The sequence below is a fragment of the Anolis carolinensis genome, chromosome 5, assembly GCF_035594765.1.
Source record: "Anolis carolinensis isolate JA03-04 chromosome 5, rAnoCar3.1.pri, whole genome shotgun sequence".
NCBI lineage: Eukaryota > Metazoa > Chordata > Lepidosauria > Squamata > Dactyloidae > Anolis > Anolis carolinensis.
The window spans coordinates 12,079,261-12,101,525 of NC_085845.1; the positions used below are offsets into that span (position 1 = coordinate 12,079,261).

Consider the following 22,265-nt stretch of genomic DNA (forward strand, 5'->3'; position numbering starts at 1 on the left):
GGACAGGTGCGCTTCCCATAAACTCAAGGACAAGTTCATTATCTCCCTATGCCATCAGCTGTCTTCCCTCAAACTGAAATTTCTGTTGTTACAGTACTCAGAAAGCATTCAGGAAGATAGCTGCAGAACAAGGAAATAACATTCATACATCAATAGACAAAGTTTGGAAATGTTTTCATTACAACTCAAAAAAAAAAAAAACCCAAGACAACACAGCTGATGGGTTCTGCAAGTTGTAATCCAAAAAAGAAACTTTTCCAGCATCTAAATAAATTGAGTAAGCATCTTAAAATGCGGGCCTTCTCAACTGTGGCACCTCAACTAAGCCATAAAACCAATTAAAATGCCATTTAGATACCAGTAAGACCATGTATCTTTCACTGAAATCAATAGGAAAGAAGTAACCAGTCGGTTGGTAGGCTGTATTGTCAAAAGCTTTCATGGCCAGAATTTAAATTTAAGAATTTAAACTACTTAGCTGCTTGTGATTTCCTTTATTTCATCACTTTTAAATTTATTTATTATGCAATGCTTTTGACACAAAATAATAAAATAAATGGCCAGAATCACTGTCAAGGACAGAACGCCACAAGATTCAAAGTAACAGAGTTTATTAGATTACAGAACTCAAAAATGCCCGTAAAACACAAGGGCCAGGCAGTTTTTGCCTTTAGGAGCAAAAAGGGGCAAAAGTAAATGTTCAAAAGATAAACCGGATTAAACCGGAGTTTAATCCGGGTAAAAACAAACTGCTTGCTTCAGCCTGGGTATAAACGAAACGAAAGCCAAGGAACAAAAGATACAAAGAATGCAACTAATTGGCAGCAGATTCCTCTCTGCTGCCAACACTGTGCTTAGAGTAACTTGCGTCGCTCCCCCACACACACAGCAGACAGGATCTCCAACACGAGTAAATCAGCCAAGGATTGTAGCAGTTGAGTAGACCAGTTCCGTTCCGTAGATCAAAGCCAGAAGCAGACGTTTGTAGTTTTTCCAAGTCCAAGAAGGGGGGAAGACAAGCCGTGGTCAGTTCAGTCCGAGTTCTCAAAGCAGGAGATGGCGTCCGTCAAGAAGACGACGGAAGGTCAAGCTAATAAGAGTAAGCACAGGTTTGCACAAACAAATGCCCACACAATCCCTCCCGCCGTCTGACCCTGGATTCCAATCAACTTACGTCACAGCACAGGAAAGCACACAAGTCTTCAGGGAAGCGTCCCACACACACACGGATCCCAAGCGTTTGCCCAGATTACCTTGCCCAACGCAATTTGCAATTGCTCCCAAGCCCCATTTTATGCCAGTTACAAATCTTCATCACTGTCAGCTGTCCTCCTTAACCCGGGCGTTTCCTCATCACTTTCCTCGTCAGAGCTGGAACACCTCTGACTACGCCCAACAGCATCTCCAGCTGTGGATCCCGTCCCATCCCTCCAGCTAAACCATGGGTCTAATCCTGAAGGTCCCCATTCATCTTCTGTCCCATCATGGCCAGTGGCACCCACTTCCTCCCTTACCCGAGTCCAATCCATCTCATCCTCCTCTGAGCTAACCAGCCCCTCCTCCATTCTCTCCGTAAACCCTTCGAAAGACTCCTCGTCAGATGGTGCTGCAAATATGTCTCGCAGTCTTTTTCTCTCTCGCTCCTCGAGAGTATCTGACTCTCGAGGAGTCTTACGCCCACGTCTGTCAGTAACAGAGCCATGAGGCTCAATCATAACACTATCCCCTCTCACAAAGGCCTCCTCCCCCGATGGCGGAGAAGTGGCAGTGATACCCTCCGCTATAGCACCACGACGACTAGAGGTATCAAGTTTCAACAGCGAACGATGAAAGACTGGATGGACCTTTAAACTAGACGGTAAACGCAAACGAAACGCAACAGAAGAAATCTTTTTAACGATAGGAAAGGGACCCAAATACCGAGGCGCAAACTTTCCCCCAGCCTGTTTAATATGTTTGGAAGATAACCACACCAAATCCCCTTCTTCCAACTCCTCCCCTGCCTGCCTGTGGCGGTCAGCCTGAGTCTTCTGCGTTGCCTTAGCTTCCAACAGTAAGCGACGGGCAACATCATGCAATGCAGCCATTTCCGAAGAGCGGTACACAGGGTCCGAAGAGACCACATTGGTCGACGGCGCCACACCTCCCCGTGGGTGAAAACCATAAGTTAGCTCAAATGGCGTATGCTGACTAGACGTGTGCACCGCATTGTTGTAAGCAAATTCCGCCACCGGTAACCACTTTACCCAAGCCGTGGGTTGATCTAAACAAAAACAACGCAGATACTGCTCTAAGAGCCCATTAACCCGTTCCGACTGTCCATCCGTTTGCGGATGGAAAGCTGAAGACACGTTTAACTTAGTCCCCAAACACTCATGGAAGTGTTTCCAAAAGCGTGACACAAATTGCGGAGCCCTATCTGAAATAATCACCTCGGGTGCTCCGTGCAAACGATAGATGTGCTTTGTAAATAGTAAGGCCAACGTAGGGGCCGCCGGAATGGTTGAACAAGGAATAAAATGAGCCAGTTTACTAAATAAATCCACCACCACCCAAATACAAGTATAACCCCCAGACTTAGGCAAATCTGAAATAAAATCCATGGAAATGATTTGCCATGGCCTCTCCGGAACAGGTAAAGACGATAACAACCCTCTAGGGCGCCCAACAGGCGTCTTACTCTGCTGACAAACGGCGCAGCTGTCACAAAAGCGCAGAATGTCTTGCCGCATCTTTGGCCACCAGTAGCTCCTGGTGATAAGCTGTACGGTCTTGAACCTGCCAAAGTGCCCAGCCATGGGTTCGTCATGGTGGGCTCTAATCACCTCCAACCTGAGGGTCCCTACTGGTACGTAAACCTGCCCCCTACGCACCAATACCCCGTCTTGATCCTGGAGATGCGGCAGTATGGTACGGTTACCTGCAGAGAGCAGCATCAGTTGCTCCTGAGTCCACACATCATCCTTCTGAGCCTCAAGGATCTGGTCATGTAACCCAAGCTCATTATCTACAACACACAGAGAGGCAGTAGGCAAGATGGTCTGACATACTACCTGCTCATTGGTCTTAAATTCCGGCTTGCGGGATAAAGCATCGGCCCGCAAGTTTGCCTTCCCCTCCACGAACTGCACCTTGAAGTTAAACCTGGAGAAAAACAAAGCCCAGCGGATTTGACGCTGGTTTAACTTCTTTGCTGTTTGCAAGTGCTCTAAGTTCTTGTGATCAGATCTGACCACGATCTGGTGCCGTGCCCCTTCAAGCCAGTGCCGCCACACCTCAAACGCCACCTTAATCGCCAACAACTCCTTCTCCCATATGGTATAGTTCTGCTCGAAGGGTGTTAGTTGCCGCGAGTAAAATCCACAGGGACGCAAGGTCCCTGAGGAATCCTTCTGAGACAATACAGCCCCCAACGCGTAGCTAGAAGCGTCCGCTTCTACCACGAACGGTCTGTCAACATCAGGATGGGTTAGTATGTTGTCCGATTGAAAACTAGACTTTAGTTGTAGAAACGCCTCGTGAGCTTCCCGCCCCCACACAAATGGCTGTTTCTTGCGCAGAAGCTGCGTCAAAGGTACCGTGAGCTTTGCAAAATTCGGAATAAACTCCCGGTAGTAATTAGCGAAACCCAAGAACCTTTGTACATCCTTCTTAGTCTTCAGCTCCTGCCATGAGTTGACGGCGTCAACCTTATGTGGGTCCATTTTAAGTTCCCTACCTGACACTACATGACCTAGGAACTCCACTTCAGGCACATGAAAGACGCACTTGGAAGCCTTGGCGAAAAGCCCATTAGCCCGCAGTCGGTGCAGAACCTGCTTGACATGTTGACGATGTTCTTTCTCGTCCTTAGAAAAAATCAAGATATCATCCAAATAAATCACTAAAAATTGGTCAATTAGGTCCCTGAACACATCGTTCATGAACCTCTGGAATACCGCAGGAGCATTACAAAGCCCAAAAGGCATGACTCGGAACTCGTGGCATCCGAAACACGTGTTAAATGCCGTCTTCCATTCATCCCCTTCCCGTATACGGATTAAGTTATAGGCCCCCCGCAGGTCAAGCTTGGTAAAGACCTTAGCCCCTTGCACCCTTGATAATAGTTCCGAAATTAAAGGCAGCGGGTACCTATCCCGAATGGTGTATTTGTTTAGGATCCGATAATCGCAGACCAACCTAAGTTCCCCAGTCTTTTTGGCTACAAAGAATACCGGTGCCGCAGTTGGAGAACTAGATGGGCGAATAAACCCCTTGGCTAAATTTTCATCTAGAAACTCCCGCAAAGCTTGCCTTTCCGGTACAGTCAAGGCATACAGCCTCCCTGCTGGCAGTTTCGCACCTTCTGCCAACTTGATGGCGCAATCATATGGCCTGTGCGGTGGTAATTTGTCCGCTTCTTTTTTACAAAATACATCAGAGAACTCCCCATACTCAGCAGGCACTCCCTCCATATCAGAATGAGTAACATTTAGAGTGCAACAATCCTGCCTCTTTAAGATCACTTTACGTGTTGCCCAATCTACTTGTGGGTTTACTACAGCTAGCCAATCCATCCCCAGGATCACATCATATCTAGGCAAGCTCGTAATATCCCACACAAACGTTCCCGTTACTCCCTGCACCTCCCACGTTACTGCTGAGGTTTCATGGTTAACCACCCCAGTCTCCAGCAGTCTCCCATCTGCTCCTTCCACCCACACGTCGCATGCCTTGCGCACTCTAGGAATGCCATGCTTCTTAGCAAACTCAATATCTACATAGGAGACCGTAGCCCCTGAGTCCAGCAGTGCCAAAGTAGAAACAAGTTCCCTTCCCCCAACAGATAATGTAATGGGTACGAAAACATGCTTCCTCCCCTCAGTTGACTGCTTGAGGAGCCCTAGTGCGTTGGACTCACGTCGCACTAGGGCTGGCCTTTTCCCGAAAGCTGGGAAGGTTTCACATTACAATTTTTGGCAAAATGCCCAGCATTCCCACAGTACAAACACAAGCCCAGCTGCCTCCTACGGCTCTTTTCCTCTGTAGACAGCTTTTTAAAGACCCCAAGCTCCATGGGCTCTTCCCCCATCACCACAGGTGCCCTGGTTACATGCATGGGTGGCGCACACATTGCTTTTGAGTGTTTACGAGCCTCGAACCTTGCGTCTAAACGCAGCACCTTAGCTACTAAGGCGTCCCAGCTTTCAGCCGGCTCCAAGCGTGCTAATTCATCCTGGAGCATATCACTTAACCCGGCAGTAAATAAAAGCATGAATGCATTTTCCCCCCAATCCAGCTGGTGGCGATACAGGTTAAACTTATTTAAGTAATCCAAAACAGTCCCCTTTCCCTGTTTCAACCGATACAGAGCCCACCCAGCGTTCTCCGTGCGGAGAGGATCCCCAAAAGTATCAGTTAACAACTTTTTGAAATTATTCAAATTGTCCTTGACTGGGTCATTTCCCAAAATTAAATTAGTGGCCCATTGTCCTGCGGGACCGGTCAACAAACTCAAAATAAAGGCCACCTTGCTAGTGTCTGTAGGAAAAGCATGAGCACTGAGCTGAGAAAAATAAAGCTCCACTTGTGCCAAAAAGGTTGGCAACTTGCACCTGGTTCCGTCAAAGCGTTCAGGAGTCAAAACATGTCCTTTCACAGCCTGAGCTGTTTGGATAACGGTAAAAGCCGTTTGCAATTGGTCTACTTTGGCCCTTAACTCATCCATCGTCTTCCTGACGGGTTTATTGCTGCAATAAACTTTTTATGGGCGTTGGGCAATCTGTCAAGGACAGAACGCCACAAGATTCAAAGTAACAGAGTTTATTAGATTACAGAACTCAAAAATGCCCGTAAAACACAAGGGCCAGGCAGTTTTTGCCTTTAGGAGCAAAAAGGGGCAAAAGTAAATGTTCAAAAGATAAACCGGATTAAACCGGAGTTTAATCCGGGTAAAAACAAACTGCTTGCTTCAGCCTGGGTATAAACGAAACGAAAGCCAAGGAACAAAAGATACAAAGAATGCAACTAATTGGCAGCAGATTCCTCTCTGCTGCCAACACTGTGCTTAGAGTAACTTGCGTCGCTCCCCCACACACACAGCAGACAGGATCTCCAACACGAGTAAATCAGCCAAGGATTGTAGCAGTTGAGTAGACCAGTTCCGTTCCGTAGATCAAAGCCAGAAGCAGACGTTTGTAGTTTTTCCAAGTCCAAGAAGGGGGGAAGACAAGCCGTGGTCAGTTCAGTCCGAGTTCTCAAAGCAGGAGATGGCGTCCGTCAAGAAGACGACGGAAGGTCAAGCTAATAAGAGTAAGCACAGGTTTGCACAAACAAATGCCCACACAATCCCTCCCGCCGTCTGACCCTGGATTCCAATCAACTTACGTCACAGCACAGGAAAGCACACAAGTCTTCAGGGAAGCGTCCCACACACACACGGATCCCAAGCGTTTGCCCAGATTACCTTGCCCAACGCAATTTGCAATTGCTCCCAAGCCCCATTTTATGCCAGTTACAAATCTTCATCACTGTCAGCTGTCCTCCTTAACCCGGGCGTTTCCTCATCACTTTCCTCGTCAGAGCTGGAACACCTCTGACTACGCCCAACAGCATCTCCAGCTGTGGATCCCGTCCCATCCCTCCAGCTAAACCATGGGTCTAATCCTGAAGGTCCCCATTCATCTTCTGTCCCATCATGGCCAGTGGCACCCACTTCCTCCCTTACCCGAGTCCAATCCATCTCATCCTCCTCTGAGCTAACCAGCCCCTCCTCCATTCTCTCCGTAAACCCTTCGAAAGACTCCTCGTCAGATGGTGCTGCAAATATGTCTCGCAGTCTTTTTCTCTCTCGCTCCTCGAGAGTATCTGACTCTCGAGGAGTCTTACGCCCACGTCTGTCAGTAACAGAGCCATGAGGCTCAATCATAACAATCACTGTTTCGGGCTGTATGGCCATGTGGCTGACTTGTGATGGTTTTAAATAATGGTTTTAATGTGAAGATAACTGATTTTCATGTTTATGTATATTTATGGTTTATTTTATGTTCCGGCATTGAATGTTTGCCATATATATGTTGTGCGCCACCCTGAGTCCCCTTCGGAGTGGGAAGGGTGAAATATAAATGTTTTTTAATAATAATGATAATAATAACATGGCCATACAGCCCAAAAGAGTCACAGCAACCCAGTCAGTAGGCTGTTAATTATTGTGGAAGTTGAAGTCCTAAACACCTGGAGGGCCGAAGTTTGCCCATTCCTGCTCTATAGTATCAATACTCAATTATGACACATATCAGTCACAAGAACATGCACAATCTGTATAGTGCTTTTTGGTTGTGCTAATAAGGTCATCACTATAAGACATATTTTTGATTTTGTTGCATCAGCCTGAAATGAGTCTTTACTTCCCATCTTAAGTTCTGCAAAGAAAGGGAAATATGTATCTCGCTTAAAAAGTATTCCCTGGCAATGGCCCTTGCTCATCTAAAACTTTCTGGGAAATTCACTGTACAAGAAAACAGTTACACTTCTAAATTAAGAGCTGATCTTTAGCCAACTCTTTCCTTCACCCTTTCACTCTGTAACAAAAGAGTAGGCTGTGATTCTGGAGGCCAGTGTTCGAATCCCTGCTCAATTATGAAACCAAGTGGGTGTCCATTTGCAAGTCACACACTCTTGGATTCAAAGGAAGCCAACTCTTACCAAAAAATGCTCTGATATTTTGACCCTCAGGTCACTGTAAGTTGGGAGATACTTGAAGTCATACAACAGCAAACAGACATGCTATCATGAAGCTGAGCTATGGCCAAGTTATTTATATGGTCTTGTTCTCATGGGAAACTCAAGTTGTACAGTACCAAGAAAGGCACATTGAGAATCTGTGTCAAGTGTTTCCTGCTTAAGGCACTCCTGGGAGGAAAGTCCACAAGTTTATCTTGATATCGTAAATAAATACCAGCCACTTCCTCCAATAATGTTTCAGAAGGAACAGGAGGAGGAGGAAATATACCCCCACACAATTGTACTTTTCTGAGGAATAAGGGAAGGAATGATGACATAACTGAGATGGTTTTTTCTTACAGACCTGTAACTTTAGTTTCACATTACCAAAATCTACAGTATGGACATATGATCAAAAGTGTCATGCAGCCAGATCCCAGGGCTGAATTTCCAAGCCCTGAATCTGACTTCATAACATAAACATGCGAGCACCTGGCGGGAGAAGATAAAATGAGCCTGGGAACTCAGGGGTGAAAGTATAAACAATTATAATTGCCGTAGTGTGGGGGGGATAGAAACCTTGGTGGAAATGTGATCCAGAAGGTGGGGTTTGATGATGATATTTGCGTGTGATATTACGTTGCATCAGAAGTGATAAAATTAGATGTATGTAAACATTAGGTCATTCTCGACTTTTCCAAAGTCATGTATTCTTCAATAAAGATTGTGTTTGAGAGCAGCTGTCTTTGATCTGCGTTCAGACTGGTCCTTTGAAGTAAGCCTGACATTAAAGTCGAGAATCCCATTTCTCACCCTCCTGCGGAATTCGCAGTGAAGTGATAATGAGCGAGGAAGAAGATCAAAGCCCAAATGAGGCAGAGAGGCCTTTGCAAGGGGCCCAGCCGAAGAGAGAAGAGACGCTGCAAGCCATAGCTTCCTCTACGGGGTACCCCAAGCCGAACGGCGTGACCCAGAGAATTCCCAGGCTCGGAAGAGGCGTCTCTGCAGCTGCAGAAACCAGTTGGGGATCTGGAGGAAGTATGCCGGAGACCGTGGCCCTGCGGTTATCCATCCTGGAAACTAATTTATCCAGGCTGTCGGAAACCGTGGGGAGATTGGTGCCATTATTGGAAGAGAATCTCCAGAAGGAGGCCAGCCGATATGGCGCCGAGAGAGAACCAAGCAAAGAAGGAGATTGGAGCCAGAGGGGCCAGCGGGCGTCAACGCAGAGCCCCGTGGCGGCAAGGGACGAGGGAGATGAGGAATACTGGCAGGAGCTGCAGTTCCGGGACAGCATGGCGCGAGAAGTGGAGCGTCAGCGAGCCCTGGGGACCCTGAGGCCGCCGTCTCCAACAGAGCTCCCAACCCCCCGAATGGGCGTTGGGGTGGAAAGGCCACTGGGGCCAGGGATCGGGTCCAGTGGATTCGCAGACGAAGGCGGAGAGGAGCGGGGGGTCCAGGAAGAGGAGGAGGATGTGCCGTACGACGAGGAAAGACGAGATGAGGGGGCTACAGCTGGGCCAGTATGCGGATGGGCGGAAGAGCCAACAGCGGCGGCAGACTTCCAGGAGCCGCGCAGAATGACCACCGGAGTGGGGCGCGGCGTGTTCCAAGGAGCCACCCGAGGAAACCTGATGCAACCCTTCCCCATGCCGCCCAGACAATATCAAAGGGCTGCAGAATGGATGCCTAGAAGGGAAGATCTCAAGCTGGAATACGGAGGGGAATCAGAGGAACTGAACTTTTTTCTAATTAGCATTAGAGGATACATGGAAGACAACGCACACACATTTCCCTCCGAAGCAAGCAGGGTTCGAGCCATCGGCAACACACTAAAGCGAGGAGCAGCCAGCTGGTATGTGCAATTGCATGCCAGACGCGACCCATGCCTGAGGTCAGTGCCCCGCTTCCTCGCCGCACTGGAGAACCGGTTCAGAGACCGGCTAGAGCAATTGAGGGCTCGAGACCAGCTGAAAGGAATAAAACAGAGGGACAAAACGGTGCCCGAGTACGCAGAGGAATTCCTCCACCTCGCGGAAAGGGTACCGGAGTGGTCTGAAGTAACCAAAGTGGAACTATTTAAAGAGGGACTACGCCCCGAGATTTTCAGCTGGGCAGCGCACAGAGACGACCCCGAGACGCTACAGGGATGGATTCAACTAGCGGGGCGCGTCGAATCTACCCTGGCACAAGTAAAGCGCTTCAGGAGCAGCAGCGGCCAGCAAAGACCGGTGGCGAGAGGTCGAGGAGAAACGAGGAAGCAAGAAAGACCCGGAGGGAGGCCGGGGATTCCCTCCAGAGGAGACGACAACAAACCTAAACCGGGATGCTTTGTATGTGGGAAGACGGGCCACCGAGCAGCGGAATGCTGGGCCCGGAAGGGGGAGCCGCCAAAAGCCCCAAAGCCCAAGCCAGCAACCGGGAGGCGTGCGGAGGAGGAGGTGCAGGCCCCAGAATCTTCGGAAAGATTGGTGAGTCGGGACAAACGCATGATAGTAGTACCAATTTGCCTCTCGGGGCTAGAAAATCGGGCCACCTGCAAGGCGTTTGTAGACTGCGGGTGTTCTAGGAACATTATAACCCCAGAATTAGCAGGAGCGCTGAAATGCCAGCAGATGGCACTTGACTCCCCAATTGCATTTTCGCAGCTAGATGGATCAGTCGCTGCTGGGGAAGTATCTACAAAGGAATTACGGGGAGTTCCATGCAAAATAGGCAAATGGGGAGGAAGAATATCCTTTGTGATAGCCCCTATTGCCACATACCATGTAATATTGGGGATACCATGGCTCGAACAAGCAAATCCTGAAGTAGATTGGAGAGGAAAAAGCTTAGCATTTAAAGAACAGCAGATGCAATGGGAGATAAGCAAAATTGCAGAAGAGGAGGACGAGGAAGACGAAGCAGGGGAAATAGACCCACAGCTATTGCCACCTGAATACAGAGACTTTGCGGATGTTTTCAATCAGAAAGAGGCCAGTAAATTGCCTCCCAAAAGAAATATAGAAGTAGGGATTGAAATAACCCCAGGAGCAGACTTACCAAAACCAAAAGTGTATCCCATGTCTGTGCAAGAGAAGGAGGAATTGAGAAAATACATTGATAAAAACCTGGCTCGAGGCTTCATTAAGCCATCTAATTCTCCTCTCGGGGCTCCAGTGTTATTTAGGAGAAAGAAAGACAATTCCCTAAGATTGTGCATTGATTATCGAAATTTAAACGCAATTACCAAGGACAATAAATACCCTATGCCCTTAGTCAAGGATTTAATTACCGTCTTGAAGAAAGGGAGCATATTTACTAAACTGGATTTAATTGAAGCGTATCATAAATTAAGGATCAAACCGGAGGATACTTGGAAAACCGCATTTTCCTGCGCATTCGGCCATTTTGAATACGAAATTTTGCCTTTCGGGTTAAAAAATGGAAGCGGCTGCTTTATGCAGCTTATAAATGAAATACTACACCCGTTATTGTACAGAGGGGTGTTCATATTCCTTGATGATATCTTGATCATTTCTGAAGATAAGGAAAAGCACGTAAAATTGGTCCGGGAAGTTTTGCAGAGACTAAGAGAAGCAAAGCTGTACGCAAAACTGTCCAAATGTGAATTTAATAAAACTCAAATTGACTTTCTGGGATATCGGATGTCTCCAGAAGGGTTAGCTATGGATCCAGCTAAAGTAGCAGATGTGAAAGAATGGGGAGTGCCTCAAACAAGGAGGCAATTACAATCGTTTCTGGGGTTTGCAAATTTTTACAGACCCTTCATAAAAGGCTTTGCACAAATAACCGCACCCCTTACAGAACTTTTAAAAACAAAAGGGAAAGGGGAGACAGCAAAAGTGAAAGCTCCCGGCGCCAAACTGAGTTGGACGCCAGAATGCCAAAAGGCATTCGAGACCTTAAAAGAATGCTTCACTGAAGGACCCATCCTAAAACACCCTGATATCAGGAGCCCTTTCATAATCCATTGCGATGCCTCAGACTGTGCGTACGGGGCAGTGCTATTGCAAAAGGATCAAAATGGGAACTTAAAACCCTGTGGATATTTGTCACGGAAGTTCAGCGAAACTGAAAAAAGTTGGCCAATATGGGAAAAAGAGGCATTGGCCATATTAAAAGCCTTAGAATGCTGGCGACACTTCCTCGAAGGAAGCGGAATCCCATTCGAAATTTGGTCTGACCATAAGAATCTCCAGTATTTAAAGTCTCCTAGAAAATTGTCCCCCAAACAAATCAGATGGGCGCAATACTTCAGCAGATTCGATTTCCAATTAAAGTTTTTTCAAGGGAAACAGAATGTCTTGGCAGATGCTCTTTCACGCATGCCTCAACACGAAGGCCTAACCACAGCAAAGGAGGGGACAATATTCTCTGACAAACAATGGGGCTTAGCTGTCAGGACAAGAGCACAAACCCAAAAGGAGGACACGGCTTTTGTCGAACTCGGCGGGGAAGATAACTGGGGAAATGAACTAAAACAGTCTTATAAAGGAGATCAATGGATCGCGTCCAACGCAGAAAAGGGGGACCAGAAGGGGGGATTTTGGTTTGTAAACAAGAAACTGTATATCCCAGCAATATTAAGGATTAAGATTCTGCATCGTTTTCACAACAACCAGAGCGCTGGTCATACAGGAATTACCAAAACAACAAAGGCAATAGCAAAACATTGTTGGTGGCCAGGAATGAGGAAGGACATAAAGAATCATGTTGTCCAATGTGATAATTGTGCCAGGAATAAATCGGGAGGAGGGAAGCCTATGGGATTGTTACAGACAGTAGCGGAACCTACCAGGCCTTGGGAATGTGTAGCTATGGACTTTGTGGGAGAACTGCCAGTCAGCAAAGGACATCGTTATATTTGGACAGTATTAGACCTGTTTTCTAAACAGGCCCACTTTATAGCACTGACGAAGCTACCATCGGCTGAAAAACTAGCTGAATTGTACATAAACCATATTTACAAATTACATGGATGTCCAAGTAGAGTAGTCAGTGACAGAGGAGTACAATTCACAGCAAAATTTTGGGAAAAATTCTTGGAAATGCTAGGAGCAGAAAGGAGTTTAAGTTCTGCTTTTCACCCCATGACAAACGGGGCGGTAGAACGTACTCAGCAAACGCTTGGGCAGTTCCTTCGAATGTACTCTAACATGAGACAAAATGACTGGTCTAGGTGGTTGGCGTTTGCGGAACTAGCCTTTAATTCAACTATACATTCAGCAACAAACAAAACCCCCTTTGAAGTAGTTTACGGGTATGAAATACAACCTTTACCCCAATTGCCGAGGTGGACAGAAAATGAAGGAACAGAGGCAGGGAAATGGAAAACGCAAATGATGGAATGTTGGAATCAAGTGACTGCTTCGTTAAAAGAAGCACACAAAAAGTATAAAACGTTCGCAGACAGAAAGAGGGTGGAAGGCGATAAATTAGATAAAGGAGATCTAGTGTGGTTAAGTACCCAAAACATCAAATTGGGGTTACCTTCAAGAAAACTGGGCCCCAAATATATTGGACCATTCAGAATACAGGGTGTTATCAATGAAGTGACTTTCCAATTGGCATTGCCAAAAAGTTTAGGGAAAATACACCCAGTCTTCCATCGCAGCTTGCTGAAAAAATATATGGGGACTTTAGACAAAATGGACCCATAGAGTTATTGTTTGATTTGTTTCAGGACTATGGTGAAAGAAGAACCGAAGAGGAGGACGAAGAAAACGGGGGCGCCATGTCATGCAGCCAGATCCCAGGGCTGAATTTCCAAGCCCTGAATCTGACTTCATAACATAAACATGCGAGCACCTGGCGGGAGAAGATAAAATGAGCCTGGGAACTCAGGGGTGAAAGTATAAACAATTATAATTGCCGTAGTGTGGGGGGGATAGAAACCTTGGTGGAAATGTGATCCAGAAGGTGGGGTTTGATGATGATATTTGCGTGTGATATTACGTTGCATCAGAAGTGATAAAATTAGATGTATGTAAACATTAGGTCATTCTCGACTTTTCCAAAGTCATGTATTCTTCAATAAAGATTGTGTTTGAGAGCAGCTGTCTTTGATCTGCGTTCAGACTGGTCCTTTGAAGTAAGCCTGACACAAAAGAGTAATAAAATTGTCTAGGCCTGTGGGCAGGATGTTAAAACACTAGGACCACAGGTTTACTATGATATATGTCTGTTAACAAGGCAACTACAGCATTAAAGCCACATAACAGAAGTGGTGGTTGCTGCGACACCCAAAAGTAGCAGCAATTTCTACAAAATCTGCTCCTTAGGTTTAACCCAGTCACTTATGTTTCATTACTATGTATGACTGATACACCATGGCCTTCTATTTCAATTTCTATCTTTGGTTTTACGTTACCTAGAAATATATGCTGCTTGATTTTCAGAATGCATAAATCTGCATGTTACTTTTCCAAGGAATGTTTTTGGAGGAGGCATTGAAAGAGAAGACTCTGCCCGCAAACAAATTGACAATCTAAATGGCAACACTAAGAGAGATAACAAAAGGATAAAAGGAGGTGGATAAGAACACATAAGAGTTACACTGGGTCAGAGTTTAGCTGACACTTTGCATTGTGCTTGTGCAATGTGAGTAGGCATATGTTATGATAGTTGCACTGTACAATCCCTCTGCTGAATGCAACATTGTATAACTGACTACATACTTGTTAGTGTATCTTCTCATTGTTGACTTCTGCAAAAGTGAATGCACAGACTTGGCAAACAAAGCGATGCCTGGAAAGTGCTGTCAAATAGGCATGCTCCATCCAAGAATACGTAACTGCACGGCTAAAATCCTTTTGGCTATTCCCAACTGGAGTAGACCCATGTCATAAGAAAGAGGGAGCAGGCTTGTTTCTGCTGCCTTGGAGACTAGGACTCAGAGCAATGAGTCCAAACTACAGGAAAGGAGATTCCACTTGAACTTTACGAAGAACTTCCTGACAGTGAGAGCTGTTCAACAGTGGAACTCTCTGCATCAGTGCAAAGAAACTCCTTCTTTTAGGCTTTTAAACAGAGGCTGGATGGCCATCTATTGGAGGTGCTTTGATTGTATGGTTATGGCAGGGGGGGTGGACTGGATAGCCCATATGATCTCTTCTATGATTCTAAGATTCATTCAATAGTTGAAAAGTTAATCAAGACACAGGTAAATACAACAGGTGGACTCAAGGAAGGACTAACAACAGGATTAGGCCCATCTGAAGCAGTTGCACTTGAAGCCAGCCATTCACTTACACAACCATGGATTGGTCTTTTCCATTGCACAATGACCATAAAAATCTACTCACATATATAAGTGTACAGTAGAGTCTCACTTATCCAACACTCGCTTATCCAACGTTCTGGATTATCCAACACATTTTTGTAGTCAATGTTTTCAATACATCATGATATTTTGGTGCTAAATTCGAAAATACAGTAATTACTACATAGCATTACTGCGTATTGAACTACTTTTTCTGTCAAATTTGTTGTATAACATGATGTATTGGTGCTTAATTTGTGAAATCATAACCTAATTTGATGTTTAATAGACTTTTCCTTAATGCCTCCTTATTATCCAAGATATTCGCTTATCCAACATTCTACTGGCCCGTTTATGTTGGATAAGTGAGACTCTACTGTATTTGCATTTGTACACAACACCAACAGAATGCCAGTGTTTGCTTTGGTGAGGGATAAGGACTAAAGTTGAAGCAAGGTAGAAGTGGAAAAGGTGCATATTGGGAAAGGATTAGAAGGGAGACATACAGTGGGAGAGTTCGAGGTCTGAGTGCAGCAAAAGAGGGGGAAAAGTTCTGTTTTCCTCTAAGAAACCAGAATTTGAGCGAACTGAGTGCAGAAAATAAAGTTTTGCCTTTTTTAACAAGATAGATAGAATATCACTCACACCCTCCAATTACTTTTAGGCTCAGATTTGGAAAGGAAAAACACTCTTTCAATGAACTATCTGGGGATCTAGAAGTAGCAGGTGGCTGCTGGGAGTTGGAAGGGAGATAATAGTTGGCCGAGAAGCATGGGAATTGGGTTATGCCAGCCACAAGGCAAAGCAAAAACATCACAACAGAACCTGACAAAATAAATAGATTGCCAGGGTGGGACCAAAGAACCCTCGAGCTAAAAAGCCAAGGAGAGAGCTGCCTAAAAGGCATTCAGAAGGCTGCCCATAGCAACTCGATGTGCTTCTCTTTTTCCTGATGGAGATAGTAATATCAGGTAAGCCACAGTGTCCCAGATACATTACATAAGCTTAAGGGGTCATTGTTATATGATCACACTTTTTTCCTGACAAGGCAAAGCTGTGTCCTTATATCTGCATCAGTTCAAAATAAATAGCACTTTGTTCCCTCTTTGTTTCAATCCTACAACGAAGTGTGAAACTAGCTACTTTGACTCTCGTATTATGAGAAAGGACCTAAATGAACAGAGAGGGTGGGTAATGGAAGACACGGGGCTGCTGCTACATTAGGGTGTTTCATTTCCACCAAATCTCAGTAAAAACCACTGAAACTCAATTGACCTGAATCATCACATCAGACTTAAAGCAAGAATCAAGACTATGTCCCATCTATTCACCAGGATGTAATACCTAGAATATCTAGTTAGTTTAATTACAGCTCTTCCTCGTATCTGCGGGAGATAGATTCCCAGCTAGACTATGTTTATCTGAAACAATGGATAGGACCAAGCACTTTTGGTCCCAGAATACCACAGAGAGACCATTTTCCCTTGGGCATGAGTAAGTGGACCTACAGATATAGTATCCGCAGTTACAAGGATTTTACTGTATTTTCAAAAAGGAAAACTGTGATGTTAACATCAGTTTGTTAGCCAGAATCTTATACCACACATTAAACAGAACAATGGGCCTATTTGTAACACACGAGAGAATTAAAATGTATACTAGTGAAAAATACCTTTCAAATGGTTCAATGTAGAAAAAGGAAAGGGAAAACATGTTAGAAGTGTCCAAATTATGTATACTGTAAATAAAATGGATAGGGGCACCTTTCTTCCCTCTCTCATAATATGAGAATAAAGTCGTCCACTATACTGAAAGGTAAAAGGAAAGACAGCATCATACATCTCTAAGATAAAATGCAGACAAAATTCAGTGAAGGGGTGCTTGACAACTTGGATGGCTTTACAAGACAGGATAAATTCATGGAGGATGGAAGCGTCAAGAGCTACCTGATGGCTACATATCAACTCTGGTGTATATGGTGGAAAACATGAGACTGAAGGCACCGTTAAATCCATATTCTGTGTCAAGTGAGTTTCCTAGAATTGATTCACTGTTATGTGAAGACAATGTTGAGCTAAATAGGTCACTGGTGTGTTTTTATGCCCTTTACAAGCCAATGTTCATAGTGGGCAAAAAAAAGGAGCGCACACTTCTAATGCTCATTCACATCTTTCTAAACTACTGTTTAAGAAACCATGGATGTGCAGACTACCCCATAATATCCTCAGCTTCAGTCTACATTAGTATTACTGATACTGGTAGGAATGTGGCAAGGTCACCTCACACTGGGAATCTCACAAGACAATACATGGAGAACCTGAAAACAGGGATGCCAATTTAAACACCAGCCTTGGGGTATTTCATAACATTTACTTCCACTCTGAATTATGTGAGTTTGTGTGTGTAAAAAGGTAAAGGTTTCCCCTGACGTTAAGTCCAGTCGTGACTGATTCTGGGGGTTGGTGCTCATCTCCATTTCTAAGCTGAAGAGCTGGCATTGTCCGTAGACTCCTCCAAGGTCATGTGGCCGGCATGACTGCATGGAGCGCCATTACCTTCCCGCCGGAGTGGTATCTATTGATCTACTCACAATTGCATGTTTTCGAACTGCTAGGTTGGCAGGACCTGTGGCTAACAGCGGGCGCTCATTCCGCTCCCGGGATTTGAACCTGGGACCTTTTGGTCTGCAAGTTCAGCAGCTCAGTGCTTTAATGCACTGTGTCACCAGTGTATATGTGCCTTCAAACTGCCTGTTGGTACTTATGAGAACCCCATGAATTCCACAGGGTTTCTTGGGCCACTTCCATCCCCTATAATATAATCTACAGCACCCGGTATTCATTGACCACCTAAAGTACTCAAAAAGTACTAAACAAGCTTCCAAGTACTAAACAAGATTAGCTTCCAAGATCAGATAGGACCTGGTGCCTATAGAGCAGGCATGGGCAGATTTTGACCCTCCAGTGTTTTGGACTTCAACTCCCACAATTCCACTTCAATTCCTACTGGCTGTTAGGAATTGTAGGAGCTGAAGTCCAAAACACTTGGAGAGCCAACGTTTGCCCATGCTTGCTATAGGGTAGTTGGACCTGCTCCATCTTGAATTACTGCGAAATAAATCTTTCCTACACACCACCACCATCATCCTTGGCAGACATTGTCACACCACAGGCACCAACTCCCAAAGGCAACCTCCATCTTTGTTTTGTCTTGAGAAGTCATTCACCTTAAAGACCAAAAGAACACAACATACAGAACGATTTGTCAGCAGGCTGTTCTGAACTTCTAAGTTTTAAAATTCTTTAGTGTGAAAAGAATTTAAGAAATTCTTTAAGAAATGCACGGTATGATCTCTTTCCAACACTCAACAGCTGTTTGACAAGTAGTTTCCCGCTTATGTGATTGTTTTAGTCAATTGTTATGTTTTGTTTTCGTTTCTAATTCTTATAGCGTTTTATAGTGTTTTCAGTGTTTAATTGTACAATGTTTTATGCTGATTTTATATTGGAAACCGCCCTGAGTCCCTTTTGGGAGAGAGGGCGGTATACAAATAAACTTTTACTTACTTACTTACTTACTTAAGGGCTGAACTGGGGCAATATTCTATAAAGACCTTTTTAAAGCTTACAGGCAAAAGCGTGATCCTGACACATTCTCCTCTGTGCGAAAAACCCTTAAATTGGCAATTGTTCAGCCATTTGTATCAAAGCATTCTACCCTCTCCAATATAAAACTTTCCTGGGGTGCATCTACACTGTAGAATGAATGCAGTTTGACACCACTTTAACTGCCCTGGCTCAATGCTACAGAATCCTATGAGTGGTAGTTTGGTGAGGCACCACTACTCTTTGACAGAGAAGGCTAAAGATTTTGTAAAATTAGGGCCCTTTCTACACTGCCATATAAAATCCAGATTATCTGCTTTGAACTGAATTATATGGCAGTGCAGAATGGGCCTAGAACTCCCATGAACTGTCCAAGGTACCGAACCAATTGATAAAATAAAATTCAGACTAAACCTTGGAGTGGATTCTTCACTCTAATGAAATCAGAGCTACTAAACACATCACTTCAGGGTTTTAATGAAGCCTTTTATAGAATACTAGCTATGCCCGGCCATGCGTTGCTGTGGCGAAGTCTGGTGGTATGGGAAATAAAGTATTGAGGAATTGGTGGTAATTAAGGTCAAGGGTAAAGGTTTTCCCCAGACATTAAGTCCAGTCGTGTCTGACTCTGGAGGTTGGTGCTCATCTCCATTTCTAAGCCGAAGAGCCAGCGTTGTCCGTAGACTCCTCCAAGGTCATGTGGGATGACTACATGGAGTGGCGTTACCTTCCTGCCGGAGCAGTACCTATTGATGCACTCACATTTGAATGTTTTCGAACTTCTGGGTTGGCAGAAGCTGGGGCTAACAGTGGGGGCTCTCTCCGTTCCCCCAATTCAAACCTGTGGCCTTTCGGTCCAGAAGTTCAGCAGCTCAGCGCTTTAACACGCTGCGCCATCAGGGGATATTATTTCCTAAAGGTTGTGAATATACAATATTTCTGATTGGTTTTTGTTTGTTTGTTGGAGGCAAGTATGAATGCTGCAATTAGGAAAAATGATTAGGATGTAATGGCCTTGCAGCTTTAAAGCCTGGCTGTTTCCTCCCTGAGTGAATTTTTTGTTGGGAGGTGTTAGCTGGCCCTGATTGTTTCCTGTCTGGAATTCCCTTGTTTTCAGAGTGGTGTTGTTTGATATTTTATGTGCTTCTACTGTCTGTGGCCCTGAGAAAAAAGGATTTGCCAGACTTTGATGATGGGAATACTTTGTTGGGAGGTGTTAGCTGGCCCCGATTGTTTCCTGTGTGGAATTCCCCTGTTTATTTACTGTCCTGGTTTTAGAGATTATATTGTTCTGCATTATTCTATCCCAGTAATTATTTCATATTAAAGAAGAATCTCACTTATCCAACATTCGCTTATACAATGTTCTGGATTATCCAACGCAGTCTGCCTTTTCATAATCAATGTTTTTGTAGTCAGTGTTTTAAATTCATTGTGATATGTTAGTGGTAAATTTGTAAATACAGTACAGTAGAGTCTCACTTATCCAACATAAACGGGCCGGCAGAACGTTGGATAAGCGAATATGTTGGATAATGAGGAATTAAGGATAACCCTATTAAACATCAAATTAAGTTATGATTTTACAAATTAAGCACCAAAACATCATGTTAGATAACAAATTTGTCAGAAAAAGTAATTCAGTACACAGTAATGCTATATAGTAATTACTGTATTTATGAATTTAGCACCAAAATATCACGATATATTGAAAGCATTGACTACAAAAATGCGTTGGATAAGCGAGTGTTGGATAAGTGAGACTCTACTGTAAATACTACATAGCATTACTGCGCATGGAACTACTTTTTCTGTCAAATTTGTTGTATAATATGATGTTTTGGTGCTTAATTTGTATAACGATGACCTAATTTGATGTTTAATTGGCTTTTCCTGAATCCCTTCTTATTATCCAACATATTCACTTATCCTGCCGGCCTGTTTACGTTGGATAAGTGAGACTCTACTGTATATTGATAATCTTAAATTATCTGCTTAGAACTGGATTATATGAGGCTCCTTCTTCACAGCTGTATAAAATGCACACTGAAGTGGATTATATGGCAGTGTGGAGTCAAGATAATCCAGTGCAAAGCTGATAATATAAGATTATAAATGGGTTATATAGCTGTGTGGAAGGGCCTTGAGTCTACACTGCCATATAATCCAGTGCAAATTAGATAATCTGTGGAAGAAGTCTAAGTGAGGCCTAAATCTGCCTGTCCCCTAACTGAAACCTGGCTGTCCCTTGGTTGCTAGGCAACCAAGTGGGCAGAGATTAGCCCTCTAAACTGGCAGCAATTGGATAAAAAAATTATTGCTCTCCCTCTAATTAGGACTTTATTTTTCCTTTCTTTTTGTTGTATCAACCTTGGATGGCGTGGATGATGGGTTGTGTTGTCAAATTTTGAGGTTGGGGGGCCTGTACTTTTGTTGTTTTGTGAATTGCCGTGATGCCATCACTCTTTTATATATATATATAGATACAAGAACAAGGGATGTTTTTTTCTCAACAAATGAACAAAAATGTGTAGAACATAGCATAACAAGTATGGGAACCCACAACAGCTGAATATGTTCCAAAGGTCTGAATGGAAACTAGGTGTCTTCCAAAGGTTACTGTGTAATCTTTTATATAAATGACCTCTGAAGTCTTTAAAGAGATTCACATGCAACAGTGTTGCAACAGACTTTGATAGCTGCTGATCCTCAGGCAAGATTAAAAAGTAGCCTTTCTAAAGGAGGCGATTTACCCTTCAAAAAGGTGTCAGTCTCACCCACTCACTCATGACACAGAAACAGTTCCCACGGCACACTCATTCTCAATGAGTATGTCCATACCCAACACTATCTCCAACAGGAAGCAACCAAAATAGTTTGGAAGAGATCAAAACAAAGACCTCAATAAACAGAGTCCCCAATAAATATTACGTTTGATTTCTTACTCCTAAGAATGGAAAGAATATTTGAAAAATGGCTCAAAATAATGATAATAACCCTAGATTGATGAGAAATGTCACAGTTTGGGACATATTCCATGGTGGGTTTTTTTGCACCAAAAGAATTGTTTTCTGAGAGAGAAAATGTCATTTTTTACACAAAAATATCACATGCAGTTTTGCACTGAATAAGTCCCAAATTGCATATAGGCTTCAAAAACTATGTACCCTGTTTCATGATTTTTCAGCATTGCTGAGGATGCTCGAAATATAAACCCTATTTCAAAAATAAGCCCTAGATAGAGTTCATTTAAAAAGTCAATTTGGAAAAATAAGACTGCCCCTAAAAACAAGCCTTAACACATCTTTTGGAGCAAAAATTAATACAAGACCCTGTCTTACTTTGTGGGGAAACAGGGTAGTTACCAAAGACTGTGTCACAATAGGAAGTAAATTGATAAAACAACTCGTTGCTTACTTTAAAGAGGAAAATTAATGAAGATTTACATCACCTTACAATGCAGGAAGTGTAACAAAGGTAAAATGACCAGAACAGGGTTGAGCCACTAAATGTTTCACGGATTAGACATCATGAGGGAACTGCCTGTTACATGGTCCACTGAGTTTTTAAACATCCTTTCATGTTGTCCTTGTGGTGGATTATGATGCTGTTCATTCATTCGATAGCATCAAACATCCTCTACAGTATTCTGTTATGCAAACTGTTCTTATCAAAATTATTCTCTGTCCAAGGAT

The 22,265-nt window shown here is 44.0% G+C and overlaps 2 protein-coding genes across 5 annotated transcripts in view; one reads left to right on the forward strand and one right to left on the reverse strand.

Annotated features, from left to right (window-relative positions):
* The window catches only part of slc4a4 (solute carrier family 4 member 4), a 258,202-nt gene that overhangs the window by 157,812 nt on the left and 78,125 nt on the right, over window positions 1–22,265 (reverse strand). The gene's annotated exons all lie outside the window — the stretch shown is intronic.
* On the forward strand, window positions 7,874–13,762 carry LOC134299328 (uncharacterized). The gene is made up of 2 exons (XM_062981859.1): window positions 7,874–10,172; window positions 13,388–13,762. Exons 1-2 carry the CDS (start codon window positions 8,544–8,546, stop codon window positions 13,493–13,495), a joined length of 1,737 nt encoding a protein of 578 aa, XP_062837929.1. The 5' UTR covers window positions 7,874–8,543; the 3' UTR covers window positions 13,496–13,762.